This window comes from Daldinia decipiens, assembly GCF_022478715.1.
Source record: "Daldinia decipiens strain CBS 113046 unplaced genomic scaffold F4813scaffold_4, whole genome shotgun sequence".
NCBI lineage: Eukaryota > Fungi > Ascomycota > Sordariomycetes > Xylariales > Hypoxylaceae > Daldinia > Daldinia decipiens.
The window spans coordinates 1,303,231-1,322,288 of record NW_026054547.1 but is presented as its reverse complement, the minus strand read 5'-3'; the positions used below and the strand labels follow the sequence as shown (position 1 = coordinate 1,322,288).

Here is a 19,058-nt window from a genome sequence, read left to right as displayed (position 1 = left end):
CTTTAATAGACACTTAAGTAATTAAATAGTCACTGTAAACTTACAGTGCTTTTGCATGCAAAGACAACTTTGATCAAGTCTTTAAAGCCATTATAATATCAAGTTCATATTAAATAGTCTCCGGTTTGGTAGGATGGGTGAAAGATATGTTGGTTTTGGTAATGACCATCAAAGCAAATTGAATCTAAACCTAAATAGGCAGTTAGATAATCAATGTACCTAAGTACTAGAAAGGTGGGTTGATCTTTTAAATTGTTCAAATCCAATCATGTGCAAACCAGTCACGTGCATGGATGCTTGAAGGGAAAAATCATTTTCCATCAAAGCTTTAAAGCTGTACAAACAATGGCTTAAAGTTTATCCGAGTGCACTTACCATAACAACTCAAGGTTTATCCGAGACCTGTACCCGCCACAACGGTCCGAGCTTTATCCGCGCGCACCCGCCATAACTCCGAAACTTGTCCGGGTGCTCCCGCCACGGCCCCACTAATACCCGGCCCCACTCAGGTCCATCCATCTGCCTTACAGACTGGAAAAACTATTCTGCCTAGCGCCGGATAATCTTCGGCTAAATAATACACAAATCTGCTACTAGGTACCAATTTCTTGAAGATGTGGGCCCCTAAGAATAATAACCCCGCCATTTCGGCACCACCAAATTTACATTTTCAGCTTGCACTTCGCGACAACGACAGCGAAGAAGAACTCAAAGCTGGAACACGCGGTGGCCGTCGCCGTAAACCCTCCAAGAAACAGAACCACAGGCCAATCCAACACTTTTCTATCCCTAGCCAGGCTATTTCTTCTACATCAACCTCACCACTTTTCCCCCCCAAACTCGAAGACAACCCTAGCAATACTCCTAGCACTGACCAGAGCGACGATTCTGGTGGTGATTACGAAGAGCCTAACGAGGATAAGGATAACTCTGGCAACGAAAGTGACGAATACAAGGAAGTCGATCTCACTCAAGCGCTTCTCAATTACGTAACACACCGACTCGAAGAACTAATTGCTGAGCGCGTAATCGAGGAGCAACCTAAGGAACTGCTTGAAGAGTCTTCGGACGATATTTCCGAGTGCAACATGGCCGCTCAAGAGGAGCAGCAGGAATCGCGTCAGCAGTATGCTTTCGTCGACGGCAGTTTTGCAGAGCTAGCTCAGGACTTGGCTAACCACCTCAACGTTGGCGACGACGTCAAGTCTATTATTGAGAAGGACGAGAAAGATCAGCAAGATGAGGTGCTCAAGAAGCTCATCATCGCATCTGCTTCTCTACACTCGGTTCCCGAGAGAGAGTTTACTGCTAACTATAACCTGCTTATCTACTTGGTTTTGCAATCTGATCATGTCGGCATGTTCCTCCCTCGAGTTTGCGACAATCTCATGAAGCCCGTCACCTCTTCGCCAGTTCACGGCCCTGCACTCGCTCTCCAAGCACTCACCACCATCTTCAATCTGCTTCAGCAAGAGAACGAGCACAATTACGAGTTGCGCTTCAATGTCCTCATGGCAATCTTGCGATTCATCAGGCTGAACAGCATGTACGACAATCTTAAGAAGGCCTTACCTAACATCAAAGAGTGGCTTAAGCAGTGGGAGACTGACGAGGAGGACCAGCGCAAGCTATTCCTCGAGATGGCGGAGGTGGCTCATGATGCAGGCGATGACGAGTGAGTTACAATTTCGTCAATTTCGTATGGTTTTACTTGGTCAATTGCTAATTTTGCAACTTGGATAGGGCCTCTTACCAGCATGTCCTCAGTGCTCTACACACATTTGACGAAGAAGACGTTAAGTCAGAGCAGGCCCAGCAATTTGCCCTCCGTGCTTTGAAGACAGCACTTCTATCCCCTACCCACAACGACTTTCAAGACCTTCTTGCCGTCCCCGCGATTCAAGCGCTCTCTGACTCCCACCCTCTCTACTTCGAACTACTTACAATCTTCGCCGAGAAGGATCTAGAAGACTACAAAGACTTCAACGACGAGCACGAGGGCTTCGTTGAGAAGGAACACCTTGATGGAGACAAGCTTCATCGCAAGATCCGACTGCTCACCTTTGCGAGCTTAGCAGCTAGCACCCCCAACCGCGAGATTCCTTACGAGAACATCGCCAAGGCCCTTCAGATTCCTATTGAGGAGGTCGAGATGTGGACGATCGATGTAATTCGTGCCGGCCTAGTCGAAGGAAAGTTGTCGCAGCAGAAGAAGGTCTTCCTGGTCCACCAGACATTCTACCGAGTATTCGGCGAGAAGCAATGGCGCGAGGTCGGCGACCGTCTCGATGGCTGGCGAACCCTGATCGCTAATGTGATCGCCAACCTGCGCCGAGAGCAAGCCAACGCCGATGCGCATAAGAAACGCGAGGCAGAAGAGCTCGAGCGACGCCTAGCGAACACGGGTATTGGTGGCGGTAATCTGTCAGGTGCTGGTGGCGGTGGACGCCGAGGAGGTGGCAATCATAGCGAGCGAGCGCCTCGCAGAGAGCGAAATGAGGATGAGGATTAGATGAAGGCATATTCTCTTCTCTCGACGTTTCCGTCTTTGGATTGTCTGCATCGGGTACGGTCTACGGCGTCTTACGGATTTGCGGGGCGAGAGTTTAATTCGGTTGCGAATAATTTCCAGGTTTAATGCGCGGTGGTTGAAGGCTACATGATGATTCATCCATCTCGTCGCGATCGGTTGCGATTTACGTTGCATCATGTTGAGGCTCCAGGTTTGCAGGAGAGAGGAGTGGAATGTCACCGGGCCCAAGTATAGATTATGAGGATTGGCCCCTCCGCGTTACTTCACGACTTGTATTTAGAGGATACAGAAAAGTTGCCTGGGAATGCGTTGCGCATCGTATTTAATTTGCAAGCGTTCATTTAAGCATTTCTTGCTTGTGCTTCTTTCTACCATATAGAAGTAAAATCGCCACTCGCCCTCGTAGATTATGCAGCCCAGACAGACTCTTGGCTGTCTGTACATTTACCTATAGATCCCCTGATTCTTGATAGTCCTCTATCATTCATAGTCGTATCTCCTCTCTCTCTCTCTCTATAACCTTAATAGGATAGAAAAGGCTGAATTCTATATCCGGAATAACTACCCGTTTTCCTTTGTTTAAAAATCTACCTCCCCGCCGTCACGGCTCACGAGCCTACTAATAAAGCTTCGTTCTACGACCAGCTCTGGCTAGCTAAACATAGCTCGATTCAGACTCAGAGCTGGAGGCGCTTCTCAAGCTCCTTCTGGGTAGTCTCGAAGACCTGGTCGGGCTGCCGAACAGCGTCAACTTTGACAACGCGGTTCTGCTTCTCGAAGTAATCGACAACAGGCATGCTGGTCTCGACAAACGTGCGGAAGCGCTTGCGGATGGACTCGGCGTTGTCGTCCTCGCGGCCGGAGGTCTTGCCGCGCTCCAGCAACCGGCGCTCCATCTCGTGCTCGGGGCAGTCGTAGAACAGCACGAAGCGCGCGGGCACGACGGCCTCCTCGAACTTGATGGCCTGGTCGAGCTTGCGCGGGAAGCCGTCGATCAGGAACTTGCCCCCCTTGTTGGGGCGGGGGGCGGCGGCGGCGGCGGCGTCGGGTTCGGGCCCGTCGAGGATCTGGCGCATGGCGGCTTCGAGCAGGGCGATTGTGACTTCCATGGGCACGATCAGGCCGTTCCGGATGTAGTGGCGGATCAGGTCGCCGAACTCGCTGTCGGGGCGGTTCTGCTCGGCGCGGAGCAGGTCGCCGGCGGAGAGGTGGGCGAAGCCGTACCGGGCGACGAGGCGCTCGCATTGGGTGCCCTTGCCGGCGCCGGGGCCGCCGAGGACGAATATGACGGTGACGTCGTCGGGGGAGAAGACGGGGGTGGTGCGGTCTTTGAGGTTGTCGATGGTGGACATTTTGAATGACTAGCTTGTCTTGTCTTGTCTTGTCTATATTTTCTTGCTTGCTTGCTTGCTTGTTTATAGTCGGTATTTATTTGATATGTCTGGTTGTAGGGAGGAAGAACGAATGAAGGGAGAGAAAGAAGAAAAAAGCGAGAAAAAAAGGGGGGGTTTGTTTACCGGGTGAAGCTGTGCTAATAATGCTATGCTATGTTGGCATAGTGGAATCTCATGAGTGAATGAATGAGTGGTACAGGCTTAATTTCTTGATATGTCCCGCATTTTGATACTCGGGTACCTGTTCATCTATTGGCTACCTACATAGCTGGGTGGAACAGGGATACACTTGATAAACTCATGCGAGCCCCTCCTTATTTGCACCTGCTATCGATTGTAACCTCGATTAAGGTAAACTCTAGGTTATACTTGTATCTACCTAAGTATTAAACCGAATTAAGTAAATAATAAATACATGTACGATAAAAGATTAAGTTGGTGTTACTTTACAACAATGGATTTTAAATAATAGACAGCCTCTCTTACAAGTGCTTGGCTAATATGTATACCATTCCCCCGTTGTAATGAGTAGGTGAAGATGAGCTGAACATACACATATCAAAGTAATGATCGAAGAAGCCTCCGCTGGCTATGGTATTTCCTATTTTCTGCTCTACCAATATTATACAGCCGAATTCTCCCACTCGCTCTCAAACAAAAGCATCGTGCTCAGCGAATAATGTATGTTGGTGGACCGGAAACCCATCCACACCCAGGCAATAATCATACATATGATATATCACTTTGACAGGCTTGTTGCCAAATATATCCAGTAAAGGAGCCATTATTGCAACCTTCTTGCCGGCGCATTCCTGCACACGACCTGTCAATATAATGCCTCTAACCACAATACAAAAGCGAACACTGGAGTCTAGCGTGCTCACCTGCTCGCAGCCTTAGCCCTGACCAACATCACATACCCCGCGGTCCCAAGCCCGATGATAGCAACGAACGGCCAGAACTTCACCGTGTTGTTCGAGCCTCTTGGGGGCTGCGTGCTGTACGTTCGAAACCGAAAGGGCGACGCGGGCCGCACCAGCAGCCGCCGCGCGCACGCCGTAACACCCGCCATTGGATTGGATGCTCGTAATTTGGGGGCCGTCTCCTTTTTCGTAAGGGAATTGCTTGACCCACAGCCTTGCTGCACTTGGGATTTCGGTATGCGCCCGCGATGGGTGGGTGACTTGGTAGGTGGCTGATATATGAGGTAGGTATACAACTGGAGCTGGAGCTGGAGCTTGGAGCTTGGAGAAACTCTTTTGGAAACGGCCCACCGTGAACTGATGACGGTATGCGGCTGATGAACAGCTGGCAGCACTTGGGCGGAAATGCAAGAGTTCGAGTTCAAGTCAATAACATCGAACTTTGTTACTTTCACATTTTCATCGATACCTACCTAACCTCATAGCCACCGCCTTTACAAGTACGGATCTATATATTATATATTGCTTACTTACTTGCATCCTACGAAAGTAGATCATCCTTCACCGGTACGAGGCTTACCAAATATAAAATTATCATAACTCCAATACCAATCAACAACTGCTCGGAGAATCCAACCCAATTAATAAACCCAAGGCCCAGGAACACCACCACTCGTCACTTGCTTCTCTCACTCTGAGCCGAGCTAACTGCGCCTTCCGGGAGAGCTCTCTCCGTACTCCTACTAGCCCCGGGTGTGTGGCCCTGCGGCTCTGCAATAACTAACCCTTGCTTGTTGCAGAATGTTGTGCGTCAATAGTACCAACATAGCCACGAAGAGGGTCCTCATTGCTACGGCCTATCACGAGAGCCTACCAGCCAAGTATCTGACGTACAGGTCCATTCGTACATATCCCCAGGTGCCATACATTAACGAGTACTATTATAGACAGACATCTCACCGAAAATAAAGCAATTTGAGAAGAAGTAGTTTGTTGAACTGATATGTCATTGTTCAAGAAAAAAAAATGCTATGCACATTGCAGCAGTAATTATGATATATGTAAAAGTTGCTTGTTCCATCCCCGAGGTATATTCCAAGTTCGCCGGTATCCAAAATTCATACACAACCCACACCTTTCTCTCCAATCATATATCACCTCGAGGACGCCGCCTCGTCGTTGGGTCAGTTTGATTCGCCGGTTTTCCTACGTTCCTGCATGATAGAGCATAGAACATAGCGCGTGATAGTAATAAGTAGGTAGGGGGGAATCCAAACTTGGATCGATGTGATCCGTTTCCAGCTCAGCTGAACAAAAGAAATTAAGTATATCCAAATAATAGTATAGTTCTTTTTATTTTATTTTATTTTATTTTTATATTTTCCTTACCGTATCGCGCCCGTTTACCGAGGGTGGCTGAAACTCGTCTGTGCTGGCGGCGGGCTCTTGACAACGGCGTCGTTGTACGCGCCGGGGATAGGTACGGCATCGTACTGTACCTCTCCAGGTGCAACTGGGCCGTGCTCGTTGAAATTGGAGCTGAAGCTGGGTCCAGGTGCGTTGGGTGTTGTAGGTGTTCGGAATGCACCCTGGCCCATCTTGGGGGTGGCGGAGGGGGCCTTGGTAGGAGGAGCCTGAAGCTTGAACGGCTTCTCGGCGCTCTTGGGTTGGCTCGCGAAGGTGGATTGTGGCTCGGCGATCTGCGCTCCTGGCGTGAACGCGGGTCCTTCCGAGATATCCCCAAGAGACTTGTAAGCCGAAGGAGGGAAGCGCGGCGACATAGCGTACTGCGAGAATGATGGAGACTTAGGGCCAAAGCCTGGAGTGTTAGGGGCCGATTGCGATCGGAGCTGGGCAAGGTATAGGTCGGATCGAGCGCGGTCTCGCAGGTCCATCGACTTGGCTAGACGTCGCTTGGTGTAGTATCGATAGAAGACAACGCTGTAGAGGATGATGGTCAGGACGTCGATCACGATCTCGATGATGATGCAGATCAGGGCCCAGTTCTAAGGAGATTGTTAGCTATATGATCAAGCAATTTGACAGGTTTATATAGGCACTCACCTGAAGTCTGCAAACAAGCTCGTAGTCAACCTTTTGCGAGAAGAGGTCGGCACGGTGGTTCTGGACACATGCCCATCCCCATAGGTCCTTGTTGTCACTGTTGTTCCTCGTGAATTGCAAAACACCCGCAGCGGCAGCCCATAGAATCACGGAAACGATGAACCAGCCAACCGCAAACAATGTGTAGTATACACCAACTTTCTCCGCGCGATGGTGGCCACCTCGGCAGTACCCGATGAAGATGAGGATGCAGATGAGGAGATTGGTGCAGGAGACAGCTAATACGAGTATTTGCGGCCACGTGCTCGTGCCCGTCGCCCATGGAGGTAGGCCGTTCTGTGCTGGTAGACTCTTGGTCGCGTGGAAGATAGCGAAGGATGAAGAAAGCATAGCTAGGATAATGGTACTGCAGCTGAAGCTGACACCTCGGAGTGCGAACTTGGCCATCCGCACTTTCGTCTTGAGACCCTGTATTGCGTGTTAGTCTAGATTCTTACACACTTGATCGTGTTTCAACCTACCAAGTCTCGTACTTGCTCCTTTTCGGTGTCCTTCTCCCGCTTCTCTAACATCTCCTCTTCCATGAATGTCGGACTTAAGGGGTTCTCGAATTTCCTCCCTGGCGTACCTGGTACCTTCATGGCGCTCTTTAGGGGCGACTTTGGTGTCATCGGCATGTTTATTATGTGGCTCGACTCATCTCCAATATATCCAAATCCAACATCAGCCGGTTGAGCGTGGGCTACATGTGATCTATCGTCTCTTCTAAACGGCGTATCTGGTTGCTCTACCGGTGAGTATACTGTAGTAGCTTCCGCAAATCTTGGTGTCCTTGGTGGTTTGCCCAGTGACGATGTGGTAGATGTGGAGCCGGTAGACGAAGATCGCGAGGGAGCCAACTTAAGGGCGGAAGGCCGCCTTTTTTCGTCTTGCGGCGCCATTGGATTATAGTGTGTGTATGATGAGGAAGAAAAGTGAAATGAAAAAGAACAAGACTCAGTCTATGATATACGGGCTACTATATGCTCTCATGTGATACCCTTAGGAATAGGACCAGAATGGATGTGGCTTAAAGAGAGGAATGGATTAACACGAGAATGAATTGGAAGAGACCAGCTATCGAAGGAAAAGTATTTCAGAGTTGGATAGCTGGGAAGGTGGGTGGTTTTGAGTAGGCGCCGCTGCGATATATTGTCACCTCATTCGACCTTTTCTGGGAATATTCTGCATGGGATAGTTAGTGGATGGGGCTACATAAAATGCAATGGAATCGCTCACGATAGACCAGGGGTAGGAATAGACCGAGTGCAAGTCTCTGATAGGGTGGCTAGAGTGAACCCCAATATCCAAGTTGTACGATCATGAAAATAGACGCCCGTAGGCCGTAGTCTAACGCTGAGCACTTGCTGGGTTGTATCGGAATTACCAGATCAACGTGTCAACGTTGATTTAGAATACAACGGGGTAAGTCACAGGCTTCTGGTTGCCGACTTTCTCACACGGATGGGAGAGCGTCTGGGTAAAAACGAAACGAAGAGGGTAGGGAGGTATACCGAGACAAAGGCTGAGTATATGAGTGAGAAGAGGGAATTGTTGGTCCTATGCTGGGGAAACGATACTATGGTATCCGGAGCCGACAATACTTTCGCTGCCACGGCTATACAGGTATGAGATAAGTCTCTCGCACCTACATCTATTATCAAAGAGGTACATTGACCCATGGTCAACCACATGTCCATGTACATCATTTACTGCAGTACTATTAGACTGGGCAATCCCTCTTTGCGAGTAGCCGTCTCTTGGGTGCAGACCTGAGCCGTAATTGGATGCACCCGACATACCAAAATGCGCACTACGAATGAGGTTGAAGAAAAGACTCGTTAATGCCAGGGGTCCCTACCCAGTCGCTACCCAGTCGAGCGCAAAAGACGGGGAGGATGAGATGTGGTTGGATGCGTGGGGCTAGCCGGCGCGAATCTTCCTAGGCGCTTTCATGGACCCCAGTCGACGATCTACCGATTTGATAGGCAGATAGCATCCCTGACAAGACCCGTGCCCAGATACAAGGTAGACCATATAGCCAATCAGAAGCTGGAGAGACGTGATACCGCACGACACTATGCATGGGATTAGGTTGTGTCTGGGCGGTAAACTCTTACCCACCATATTCCATATTGAACAACAGGAAACAACCGGCCCCGTTCGGACTTTGAGCCCGAGTCCCTATTACATATTACTCTCGCGCTCATTTCTGTCACCGCAGATACATATGTAATGGGGATGTAATGAGAAGGATTCCGGACCATAACAGCTCAGACCTTGATCGTAAGACGAAGCGCAAATGTCTATAAGAGCTCCTGAGAACTCTGAAGTCCGCCGGCTAGGTGCAACGAATAGCCGATCATATGTTCCCTTTTTTAGCACAGAGAATAATGACTCGACTGCGGACTCGGCCAATTTGAGGAAAATAATCGGCAAGGTGATTGTCATGCTAAAATGTAACCCAAGCACCAAAAAAAAAACCTGCCCCCCTTCCCTCCCCCCTCCTCCCGGACGATCGATTGCACGGACAGGCGGGAATGGAGGTCAATTTCTGACGAATATGCATGCCATCATGCTACTGGACTGGCATAGCTCTTATTTGATAATTTATAAAACAGAATGAGATCGTTGTGCTGCCAAGGATATGTATTAAGGGCTATTTTTAGCGCTTTTGCTCTCATAGCCAATAAGGCGGCGCATGGGTCGTGTAGGTTATATCGCCTCGAAAGCAGTAATTCTTCTATATCAATGCTATTAAACCACACGTCATTGGTCTAGATGCTATACTAGCTCACGCGAGTGAGCGAGGATGCTTTCATTAATATGTCCCTAGTGTTGCTCTAGATACTAGAATAGAATTCAGTGACGCTATGTAACTTACATCAGACCAGAAATCATGATAGGGCTGCATATATGAATAGATTCCTGCAGACTATAGTTTGAATCGTGGTTGCTAGTTGCCTTAGTGCCGAGATAGTGACATGCTGAAGGCTTATAACAGTCTCTCTAGGAATGTTCGTCAGCTTTGAGGGGTAACTACCTAGGTAGGTATCTAGGAATAGTCTTTGTTGAATGATGAGAAAATGATTGTCTCGAGGCTTTGGCGGCTCATAAATACCTAAGCTTAATATTGGATAAAACATACCCTATATGTAGTAACGATGATATTACGACTGATGCTTGAATGATTACTAAATTCAACAGGCTCTGTGACAAGCTGAATAGCTATTGCAAGAAACATGGTCTTACTGAGCTAGCCGAATTGACTCGAAGCTGGATTGTTTGGTTTTCAATGAGAAAAAAATAATTATTGTGTGAAGTTAGAAATTCGAACCCGATTCTACTAACTAGAAGTTGTTGTAAAGATTGTGGGGTCTTGAGTCTTGAAATGTTTAATACTTCATAATATTTCTCAGTTAACTGTATTGGTATATAAGCACGTGACCTATTGCAAGTAGCAGGAAGTACATAGCAGGAAGTAACGGTTTAACACTTACCTATTCTGCCAGGTCTTACCGTCCTCTACAGTTTCCATTCAATGTTCTTAGAGGTACATATGTTGTGGGTTAGTAAAGTCAGGTACCCCAAGCTTTGTACCTATGTAGGTATTGTACCTAACCTACCAAATTTGCCCCTCATTCTTTATCTTATCGCCGCTTGGGAGAAGACTCATACACAACTTTCGAAAAAATCCCAAACTCCACGCCTAAACGTCATTTTGTAAAGTCGTTAGATTTCACTTAGCCGCGAGCCAACGTTGACATCCAGGAGCCAGCGAAAAAAGCACATAGATAAAGGCATAATACCGACAGCACATACGTCACAATGTCCGCGCCCGACAAGTTTGGCAACGACATCGAGTCCGATTCCGATTCGGGCAACGAGTCACCTATCAACGATGGGGTTGACGATGGTGTTGAGGAGTTAGATCAGAAACCTCTCAAGTCGGCTATGAAGAAGTCCCCCTCAGGTCCCTCGCCTCCGATTGAGCGTCCCTATCTCCCTCCTCAAACAGACGCCAAAGACCTCGATCTGCCATCACTAACCCCGCTTACACCTGAGATTATCGCGCGACAAGCCACTATCAACATTGGTACGATCGGCCACGTCGCTCACGGCAAGTCGACCGTTGTGAAGGCTATATCAGGTGTCCAGACTGTCCGTTTCAAGAACGAGTTGATCCGAAACATCACCATCAAGTTGGGATATGCGAATGCCAAGATCTACAAGTGCGATAACCTTGAGTGCCCTAGGCCTGGATGTTATCGAAGCTACAAGAGTGAGAAGGAGGTAGACCCCCCTTGCGAGCGTGAAGGATGCAGCGGTACATACAGACTTCTCCGCCATGTCTCGTAAGTTTATTAATTGTCCTAATTGTGTTTTTATGTTGCTGACAACATTTAGCTTTGTGGATTGCCCTGGTCACGATATTCTCATGAGTACTATGTTGTCTGGAGCTGCGGTGATGGACGCCGCTCTATTACTGATTGCTGGAAATGAAACCGTACCTCAGCCTCAAACTTCAGAACATTTAGCAGCTATCGAAATCATGAAGCTTGACAAGATTATCATCCTTCAGAACAAGGTCGACCTTATGCGAGAAGAGGCCGCCCAACAACACTACCAGTCTATCCTGAAGTTCGTCCGTGGAACTCCTGCTGCCAAATCACCCATCATTCCCATCTCTGCGCAACTGAAATTCAATATCGACGCTATCAACGAGGCTATTGTCAACACCATCCCTGTACCACCCAGAGATTTCACTCAAGAGCCTCACATGATGGTTATTCGATCCTTCGACGTCAACAAGCCTGGTGCCGAGATTGAAGAGTTGAAGGGCGGTGTTGCAGGTGGTAGTATTCTGCATGGTGTGTTGAAGCTCGGCGACGAGATTGAAATTAGACCTGGTATTGTGACTCGAGACGATAAGGGTGCTCTTCAGTGCAAGCCCATCTGCAGTCGTATCGTCTCTCTCAACTCAGAGTTCAATGATCTGAAATATGCAGTCCCCGGTGGTCTCATTGGTGTTGGCACGCGTATTGACCCTACTCTTTGCAGAGCTGATCGTCTGGTTGGATTCGTTCTCGGCCTCAAGGGACGTCTTCCCGCCATCTACAGTGAGATTGAAGTCAACTTTTACCTCCTGAAGAGACTTCTGGGTGTCCGCACAGCAGATGGCAAGCAAGCAAAGGTGGCCAAATTGGCCAAGAATGAAGTACTTATGGTGAACATTGGATCTACCTCAACTGGTGCCAAGGTTGCCGCCATTAAGCAAGATGCCGCTAAGCTATCCCTGACCAGCCCTGCCTGCACAAACCTTGGAGAGAAGATCGCCCTCAGCCGAAGAATTGAGAAGCACTGGCGTCTCATTGGATGGGCTACCATCACAGCGTAAGTTTCTACCCTAGTATACTAAACACGAGTTGCATCAACTAACTGCATCAACTAACCTGTCTAAAGTGGTGTCACATTGGAACCTACCGAGTCATGAAGTCTAGGCCAAGTATAAATTTCTTGACGAAGCGTATCCGATAAGTTATAATTCTGCGGGATGGGTAAAAGGGAAATGACTAGGTATTCCTAAGTACGGCGACCAACGTCGGGGATACGGCTTAAGCACTTCATAGGGGTACAAGATGCCTTAGTCTGAAGCTACTAGGGCTAAAGGGGATGTCCTCAAGAAGGCTATGTATTTAGACGATGATGACGAAGCAAAAGGAGATAGAGGCGTACCTAAATACGGATCCGTTGCACTTTAAGTTCTGGCCTTTTTTGCAGAGACTGTAGTCTCCGGTGGTTTTCATCTACCTATAGGCGCCTAATAGGAAAGGGAATATAAAACCCTATATTCATCCGATAATCCAACTCACTAGCTCATAAGGCTTCGGTCCTTTAGCTTGTGATATAATGTAATAAATACAAATAAGCCTAGGATAACATGGATAGTAAAATACCACATAGTATATTGTATCCTATAGAGATATATGATAGTGGATGACTGCAATTTGTAGCCACGGAATATTCACAAGGCGAAGCTCGTCTAAATACCGTATCTCTTCACAAGTCTATACCTATACTCACATAGAACTAGATGTTCCGGGTCTATAAAGTGATATAGACTACTGTGGAGTTGCTGGTGAGAGGCTAACTAAAGCTAAAACCTACTCTATGCTTGTAGTTATAGATGACTTTAGCAAATTGATATAGAAATTACCTGTCTTTAGAGAGTACTTCTGCTATATCCTATAAGAGATGATCAAAGCCGCTCCTCATACGACTCGAATTTAGTAGAATGACGACTAAGGAGGGTCACTATACCCCTATACTAGTTCTCGCCTCGGACGATCTTTAATATCCTGGTAAATGTTACAGGGAAATCAAACCGGCTGTTAATTTACGTGTGCTAAGTATCCTTTACTTAGGCAAGTGTCCAGTAAATAGGACCGAACACCCCCCCTTAAGACGTACTTTGAAGGATCCTATATAACAATAGAATATCTTGATTTTCGCTTCATCCCGGAAAAGAATCGCAGCACGGGTGAAAAAAAAACGGTTCAGTATGAAGACCAGTCGTAAGTTGCTTCTTGCTAGCAACATATTCATACTACCAATGCAAGGCCAGAACACGATCCCTAGCGTAGCAAAAGAGAACTGAACATCTAGTATACCTATAAGGCATCACCTATCACAGCTAAGAACCGAGGACTTAGATACCGTTTTGCTAGGACACTAGCCCGACGCAAAGCCATTAGTATTACTATGTTGACCCTTTTCCTATTTATTTCCTAGTTTTCCGAGCATGTTTCACAAGGTTTTCTATTACGCCCTCGAACGCCTCGCGATCGCCAATCTTCTCGTCCGTACGTTTCTTCCAATACTCCAGCACGTCCTTCGCCAAGACCTCCATGCCTTGTAATTTTTTCACATGCTGCTGGAGTTCCTTGTCCGTCATACCGCTTAGAGCCTCGTCTGTGGTTGTGCAAAGCTGCTTCGCGGAAACCAAATCCAGATCGGGTGCTTCGGGTGGTCCTTTTCGACGTTTTGATGCGGACCTGGGCTTCTCCTTGTCTTGGGAATCTACGGATGCCGAGGAGTTGTTATCGGTGTCTGGCTTCCTGAGTCTGGAGACGGAGCGAGACTCTGATGATGTGCGTAGCGAGCCGCTTGAAGTGACACGGTGGATGGATGGTAGCACAAGTTTCTTTTGTTTGGAGGCGGGTAATATCTCGTCGAGATCCACTGGTACGCCAAGGGAAACTAGGAATAGGCGCCGTATGCGAGACCGGATCCAATCAGGGGGTTGGAGAGGTGGCGGTGCCGCCAATTGCGACCAGAGAGAGGCGCTTCTGGGGTTGAAGAATATTGGGTTGTCCTTTGGTGGCGACGGTAAAACTGGGAGCTCTTGTATTTCAGGAGAGAACAATGCATCTAGGTATGGTTCTGTTGCAACTATAATATCTTCCGAGTCAAGCCCATCAAGATCTAATATTGGCTGATAGAGAACGTAGTTAGCATAAATATACGACTACCTATAGAGGGACCTAAACATACAAATGAGGGTATTGCGACCTGAGGCTGAGGAACCGGCATGGGAGCCGGTCCTTCTGCCTCGGCCGTCTGAAAGCCATCGTCGAAGTCGCCAAAATCAGCATCTTCATCACCCTCTTCAAACTCGTCAAAGTCGTCGCCAAAGTCACCAAAGTCATCAACGTCATCGCCATCAGCATCTTCTTGACTAACACTTCCCGTTGATTTTGCTGCTGACGATTTCCTCCGTCGATGGGTCAATGGTGACTTAAGTGATGGGGCTACAGTCGCGTTATCTACGAGGGCAAGGGTCAATCGCGCTGGGTAGCTTAGGAGGACTTGGCTGCCGTACCAGTTGCTTCCTGGGTGGTGTCAAGCGAGGAGGGTACCGGATTTGCCTCGCCAGTACCGTCAGGTTTCCGAATAAAGTCTGGTTCGGCATCTGCACGATGACGATTTTCGTTATGGTGATGAGTTGAAGAACCAGGGGCATCGGCCGATTCGTCAACCACCGTCTTTGGAATTGGATGACCCCCCGGCGTCACAGGTCTGTCTGGGGAGACAAACTCTGGCTTCTTCTCGTGGATGATAGCAATCTCATCAGGCTCGGCATCCTCTGTGCGCTTACTGTAAGCTTCCGTGCCCGGGACTTCACCGTAAGACGGCTCATCGTCTACTTTTTCGACTCGCGTTCGCGGTACCGGGGAGGTAGCCCCGGGACTGTTCCTCGGGGAGGATTGAGCATCAGAGAAGTGCTCATCGGAATCGGAGGAGGCTGAATTGGGACAATTGTTAGCTTACTGAGGAGATTGTAAGGGACTTGTAAGGGGTACTAAAGCATACCAAGCTCATGCGCACCTGGATCTTCTGTACCTTTTCTCTCGGGTGCCTCGAGGCTAAGTGACCTCCGCTCTCTGGACATGGCAAAGAGCTTCTAGGTGGTATGTCGGGATTGTGTGACTTGGTTTGAGAAGGTTGACAGGCCTGTAATATAATATCTAGTAGGAAGTTGCGGTCCCTTTTCAACAGCCGTTGGCTGGTTTGAGGGGTACAGTATAACAAATTGACCAGATGTAGGGCTAGAAAGGTCGATGGATCGTAGTTACTGATCTTAGAAAGGCTGTAGGATCGATTTAAAGATGTGCGAGGCCATATAACTAGGCCTTCTATTGTTCTGGCTCTTATGTGAGGTAATCGTAGAGATCGAAACTTCAGCCCAGGGATCGGAAACAGATGTTTCTGGTTGGGCAGGCGGCGAGGGCGGACAGGGCTGGCAGGTTAGTTGGTATTGGCGTAAGAGACCTAGACCTACTGATTAGATAAGGGAGCCTAGAACTCTTGTGGCTTGATCTGGTAAGTAACTAATACCTAGGTATGTACCTACCTAGATACTGTACCTAGGTACCTAACCTACCTAGATACAGTGCTGAAGGCTGAGACCCACATGTGGTTTGTGAATTAGGAACGGTACCCAAGGTATCTATCTTGTAGTACATGCTACCTATACTACATTATGTAGGTACCTATGTACATCAGGTACTACCGTACATACAATAGTCGCGTCCAACTTTACCATCTTAGAAGCTTGTCGCGCAAAAAAAGTGATCGGTCTGTGATGCATCACCAAGTCACCAAGTCAAATTGTAAGTAAAAACAAACTATTATGTTCACAGTTGTATTTCACGAATTGGGGTTTTCATACATACTAACTATTCCACCAAAGATCAGGATACATTTTAATCTTCGACGTCTATCAGCAAATTACAAAACGCCGAAACCCCCAGCCTGTTCTGTGTTTGCGGCTCGGGGATGAGTGCAGGTTCATAAACACGGCTGAGATTAGACGAGCCTACATCACATTCCAATAACTAGATCGGATAGAAAACAACATATAGCACATTCCTTCCTTATACACACTATTCCACCATGTCGCTTTTCGGCAATTCGAGCTCGGGAGGGCAATCCAACAACAATGCCACCACTTCTAGTGCACCTCCTTCTGGTACCTTATTTGGATCATCAACCCCTACTACTTCGGCTTCGACCAATCTCTTTGGTAGTTCAACCGCCGGTACACCTTCCTTCTCTTTCGGAAGTCTTGGTGGTGGGAACAATAGCGCTGCTGCTGGTTCATCGGGAACTACTTCTGGTCCCTTCGGAAACACGGCTGCTAAGCCAGGAGAGCAAAAGCCACTGTTTGGGCAAACGACGGGAAATAGTGCACTGGGATCTACTCCTACGTCGGGTGGTGGTGGATCTGGGTTGTTTAGTAGCAGCTCCCAGACACCTCCCTCCAACCCTAACCTCTTCGGCAGTGCTGCGAAGCCTGCGCAATCTACGAACCTATTTGGAAATCCCGCCTCAACGACACCGACGTCGACGAGTGCCACCCCATCAGCACCGATGATAACAGGGTCTTCTAGCACTCCTACCTCGGCGCCCGGGATCTTTGGCAACCTCGGCGGCGGCGGCAGTAGTCTTTTCAACAACGCCAACTCAAGCACTACCCCAACTAGTAATGCCCCCGGTTCTGGTTCGCTATCGACACCTACAAAAACAATGTTTTCTCTAAACTCAACCACTCCCGCGGGCGCGCCTCCAACGAAACCTGCCAACCTCTTTCAGAGTGCTACGGGTCAACTACCCTTTCCATCTACTCAGCAACCAGACAAGAAGGAAACACAAGGTAGCTCGTTGTTTTCAAACCCGGCCAGTTCCTCTCAGACTGGTACCACGACGAGTAAGCCGTCGTCCTCTACCCCGAGTGGACTCTTTGCCCATGCCGGTCAAAGCTCAGTCCAAACTTCAAACCTATTTGGGGCTTCGAAACCTGCTGATGGTTCTTCCGCCTCAAATTTATTCAGCGCGAAGCCTGCCACTGCACAAGGCGGCGGAGCGGCGCCTGCAGCCAGCCAACTCTTTGGACAGCAACCTTCAAAGCCTGCCGAGGCATCCTCAGCGAAGCCCGCGAATACACTCTTTGGAGGGTCAGGTACTACACCAGCAGCACCAGCAGGCTCATCCTCCTTATTTGATAAAAAGCCTGCATCATCTGGAGCAGCTACTACATCGGCGGCTCCTGCTTCAGCATTTCCGAGCCTTAGCAAGCCCTCGGGCTCTACCTCTGCTTCTGAGACAGCTAAGACACAGGCGGCTTCTTTGTTTGGTCTGGGAAAGCCGGCATCCGGTACCGGAACTACCGAACAAGCCAAACCTACATCCGGTCTCTTTGGTAATACTGTCTCTACTCCAGCAGCAGGAACTGCAAACGCCACGCCAGCCACCGGAGCAACAGTTTCTGCCACTTCGGCCTCAACCGCTACCACAACGACAGCCCCGACAAGCTCTCTGTTCGGTGCCGCGCAAAAAGCTGCTACATCATCTGATAACACAACAGCACAATCTGCTGCAGGAGCTAGTAACGCATTGGGGGCATCGACCGCCGGTCCTACCTCATCTATGGCGCGGTTAAAGAACAAGACGATGGATGAGATCATTACTCGCTGGGCTACTGATCTCTCAAAATACCAGAAAGAGTTCAAAGAACAGGCAGCTCAAGTGGCTCAGTGGGATCGCCTTCTGGTTGAGAATGGAGAGAGGATCCAAAAGCTCTATTTGGAGACGTTTGAGGCCGAAAAGGGTAGTCGTGAGATTGAACGACAGCTCGTCGGCATCGAGAGTCAGCAGGAAGAGCTTGAATCTTGGCTAGATAGATATGAGGGTGAGGTGGACTCGATATTTGCCAAACAGATTGGGCATGGAGACCAGCTTGCGGGACCTGATCAGGAGCGCGAGAAGACATACAAGCTGGCCGAGAAGATTACCGAAAAACTGGATGATATGGGTCGTGACTTGACCAAGATGATCAAAGAGATCAACGACATTTCCGGCACTTTGAGCAAGGGCAACAAACCGGATGACCCGGTAAGTGTTTTGTATAAACCACCTTAAAAATATGTATTGACTAACCCTCCCTTTTTTCTATAGCTGAGCCAGATCGTCCGAGTCCTCAATAGTCACCTTGCTCAACTCCAGTGGATAGATACTAACGCTGCTGCGCTTCAAGCCAAGGTTGCTGCCGCACAAAAGGAGCGCAGCACAATCGGCAACCATTACGGTGGCCCAGAACAAGACAATGTGGACAGCTTCTATAGGTCCTACATGGGACGTCGATAAGCCTAAGGTTTCTTTAATAATTACTAGACCACCGAGGAGGAATTTGAGAAATTCGTGATAGGGCAAGTTCGGTGTAGGAGTTTAGGGAACCATGCACGAAAATTCGAGAATTCGTAGATAGTGACATTCACTAGGATAGGGGAGACCTTCAATCGGGCAGGTATGCCGTGATAAAAGACGAGAATTAATTCTCTCAAGATAGCAACGAGAGCACACTGGCACGCATGTGCAACGGCTGTATTTATGTACACTAGGACATGGCAAATGCGATGGCTGAAGAACAAATCTGGTTTTTTGAACTGTTTCTAGTGACGCCGCAAAGACTCAGACGCATATGCTAGACATCATAATGAGCGGTGCTTCGACATTCCTTCTCTTACGTGCGAAATACTAATACAT

At 48.4% G+C, this 19,058-nt stretch overlaps 6 protein-coding genes across 6 annotated transcripts; 3 read left to right on the top strand and 3 right to left on the bottom strand.

Annotated features, from left to right (window-relative positions):
• Positions 1-614: 614 nt before the first annotated feature.
• On the top strand, positions 615-2,861 carry F4813DRAFT_399391 (PCI-domain-containing protein; the record flags this gene model as incomplete). Its single annotated transcript, XM_049248169.1, has 2 exons — positions 615-1,675; positions 1,744-2,861. 2 exons carry the CDS (start codon positions 615-617, stop codon positions 2,510-2,512), a joined length of 1,830 nt encoding a protein of 609 aa, XP_049103483.1. The 3' UTR covers positions 2,513-2,861.
• F4813DRAFT_347902 (uridylate kinase) lies at positions 2,838-4,314 on the bottom strand. The gene has a single exon (XM_049242005.1). It carries the CDS (start codon positions 3,883-3,885, stop codon positions 3,211-3,213), a length of 675 nt encoding a protein of 224 aa, XP_049103482.1. The 5' UTR covers positions 3,886-4,314; the 3' UTR covers positions 2,838-3,210.
• Positions 4,315-6,162: 1,848 nt separating this feature from the next.
• F4813DRAFT_231895 (uncharacterized protein) lies at positions 6,163-8,092 on the bottom strand. Its single transcript, XM_049239926.1, has 3 exons — positions 7,436-8,092; positions 6,915-7,382; positions 6,163-6,856 (listed from the first exon to the last, which is right to left on the bottom strand). Exons 1-3 carry the CDS (start codon positions 7,853-7,855, stop codon positions 6,254-6,256), a joined length of 1,491 nt encoding a protein of 496 aa, XP_049103481.1. The 5' UTR covers positions 7,856-8,092; the 3' UTR covers positions 6,163-6,253.
• A 2,407-nt stretch (positions 8,093-10,499) lies between these two features.
• F4813DRAFT_347892 (eukaryotic translation initiation factor 2 subunit gamma) lies at positions 10,500-12,912 on the top strand. Its single transcript, XM_049242004.1, has 3 exons — positions 10,500-11,308; positions 11,361-12,347; positions 12,417-12,912. The coding sequence occupies exons 1-3, from the start codon at positions 10,782-10,784 to the stop codon at positions 12,445-12,447; spliced, it is 1,545 nt and encodes a 514-aa protein (XP_049103480.1). The 5' UTR covers positions 10,500-10,781; the 3' UTR covers positions 12,448-12,912.
• A 596-nt stretch (positions 12,913-13,508) lies between these two features.
• On the bottom strand, positions 13,509-15,739 carry F4813DRAFT_347891 (uncharacterized protein). The gene is made up of 4 exons (XM_049242003.1): positions 15,327-15,739; positions 14,836-15,258; positions 14,508-14,779; positions 13,509-14,448 (listed from the first exon to the last, which is right to left on the bottom strand). The coding sequence occupies exons 1-4, from the start codon at positions 15,403-15,405 to the stop codon at positions 13,735-13,737; spliced, it is 1,488 nt and encodes a 495-aa protein (XP_049103479.1). The 5' UTR covers positions 15,406-15,739; the 3' UTR covers positions 13,509-13,734.
• Positions 15,740-15,867: 128 nt separating this feature from the next.
• F4813DRAFT_231801 (Nsp1-like C-terminal region-domain-containing protein) lies at positions 15,868-19,042 on the top strand. Its single transcript, XM_049239925.1, has 3 exons — positions 15,868-16,126; positions 16,207-18,407; positions 18,471-19,042. The coding sequence occupies exons 2-3, from the start codon at positions 16,410-16,412 to the stop codon at positions 18,657-18,659; spliced, it is 2,187 nt and encodes a 728-aa protein (XP_049103478.1). The 5' UTR covers positions 15,868-16,126; positions 16,207-16,409; the 3' UTR covers positions 18,660-19,042.
• Positions 19,043-19,058: the final 16 nt, after the last annotated feature.

Coding starts and splice junctions, on each gene's coding strand:
- F4813DRAFT_347902 (XM_049242005.1), bottom strand. CDS start 3,885: ATGTCCACCATCGACAACCTCAAAGACCGCACCACCCCCGTCTTCTCC.
- F4813DRAFT_231895 (XM_049239926.1), bottom strand. CDS start 7,855: ATGGCGCCGCAAGACGAAAAAAGGCGGCCTTCCGCCCTTAAGTTGGCT. Junction 7,383..7,435: donor AGGAGCAAGTACGAGACTTG/GTAGGTTGAAAC, acceptor CACGCAATACAG/GGTCTCAAGACGAAAGTGCG. Junction 6,857..6,914: donor AGCTTGTTTGCAGACTTCAG/GTGAGTGCCTAT, acceptor CAATCTCCTTAG/AACTGGGCCCTGATCTGCAT.
- F4813DRAFT_347891 (XM_049242003.1), bottom strand. CDS start 15,405: ATGTCCAGAGAGCGGAGGTCACTTAGCCTCGAGGCACCCGAGAGAAAA. Junction 15,259..15,326: donor TCCAGGTGCGCATGAGCTTG/GTATGCTTTAGT, acceptor GTCCCAATTCAG/CCTCCTCCGATTCCGATGAG. Junction 14,449..14,507: donor AGGTCGCAATACCCTCATTT/GTATGTTTAGGT, acceptor GTTCTCTATCAG/CCAATATTAGATCTTGATGG.
- F4813DRAFT_347892 (XM_049242004.1), top strand. CDS start 10,782: ATGTCCGCGCCCGACAAGTTTGGCAACGACATCGAGTCCGATTCCGAT. Junction 11,309..11,360: donor AGACTTCTCCGCCATGTCTC/GTAAGTTTATTA, acceptor GACAACATTTAG/CTTTGTGGATTGCCCTGGTC. Junction 12,348..12,416: donor GGATGGGCTACCATCACAGC/GTAAGTTTCTAC, acceptor ACCTGTCTAAAG/TGGTGTCACATTGGAACCTA.
- F4813DRAFT_231801 (XM_049239925.1), top strand. CDS start 16,410: ATGTCGCTTTTCGGCAATTCGAGCTCGGGAGGGCAATCCAACAACAAT. Junction 18,408..18,470: donor GCAACAAACCGGATGACCCG/GTAAGTGTTTTG, acceptor TTTTTTCTATAG/CTGAGCCAGATCGTCCGAGT.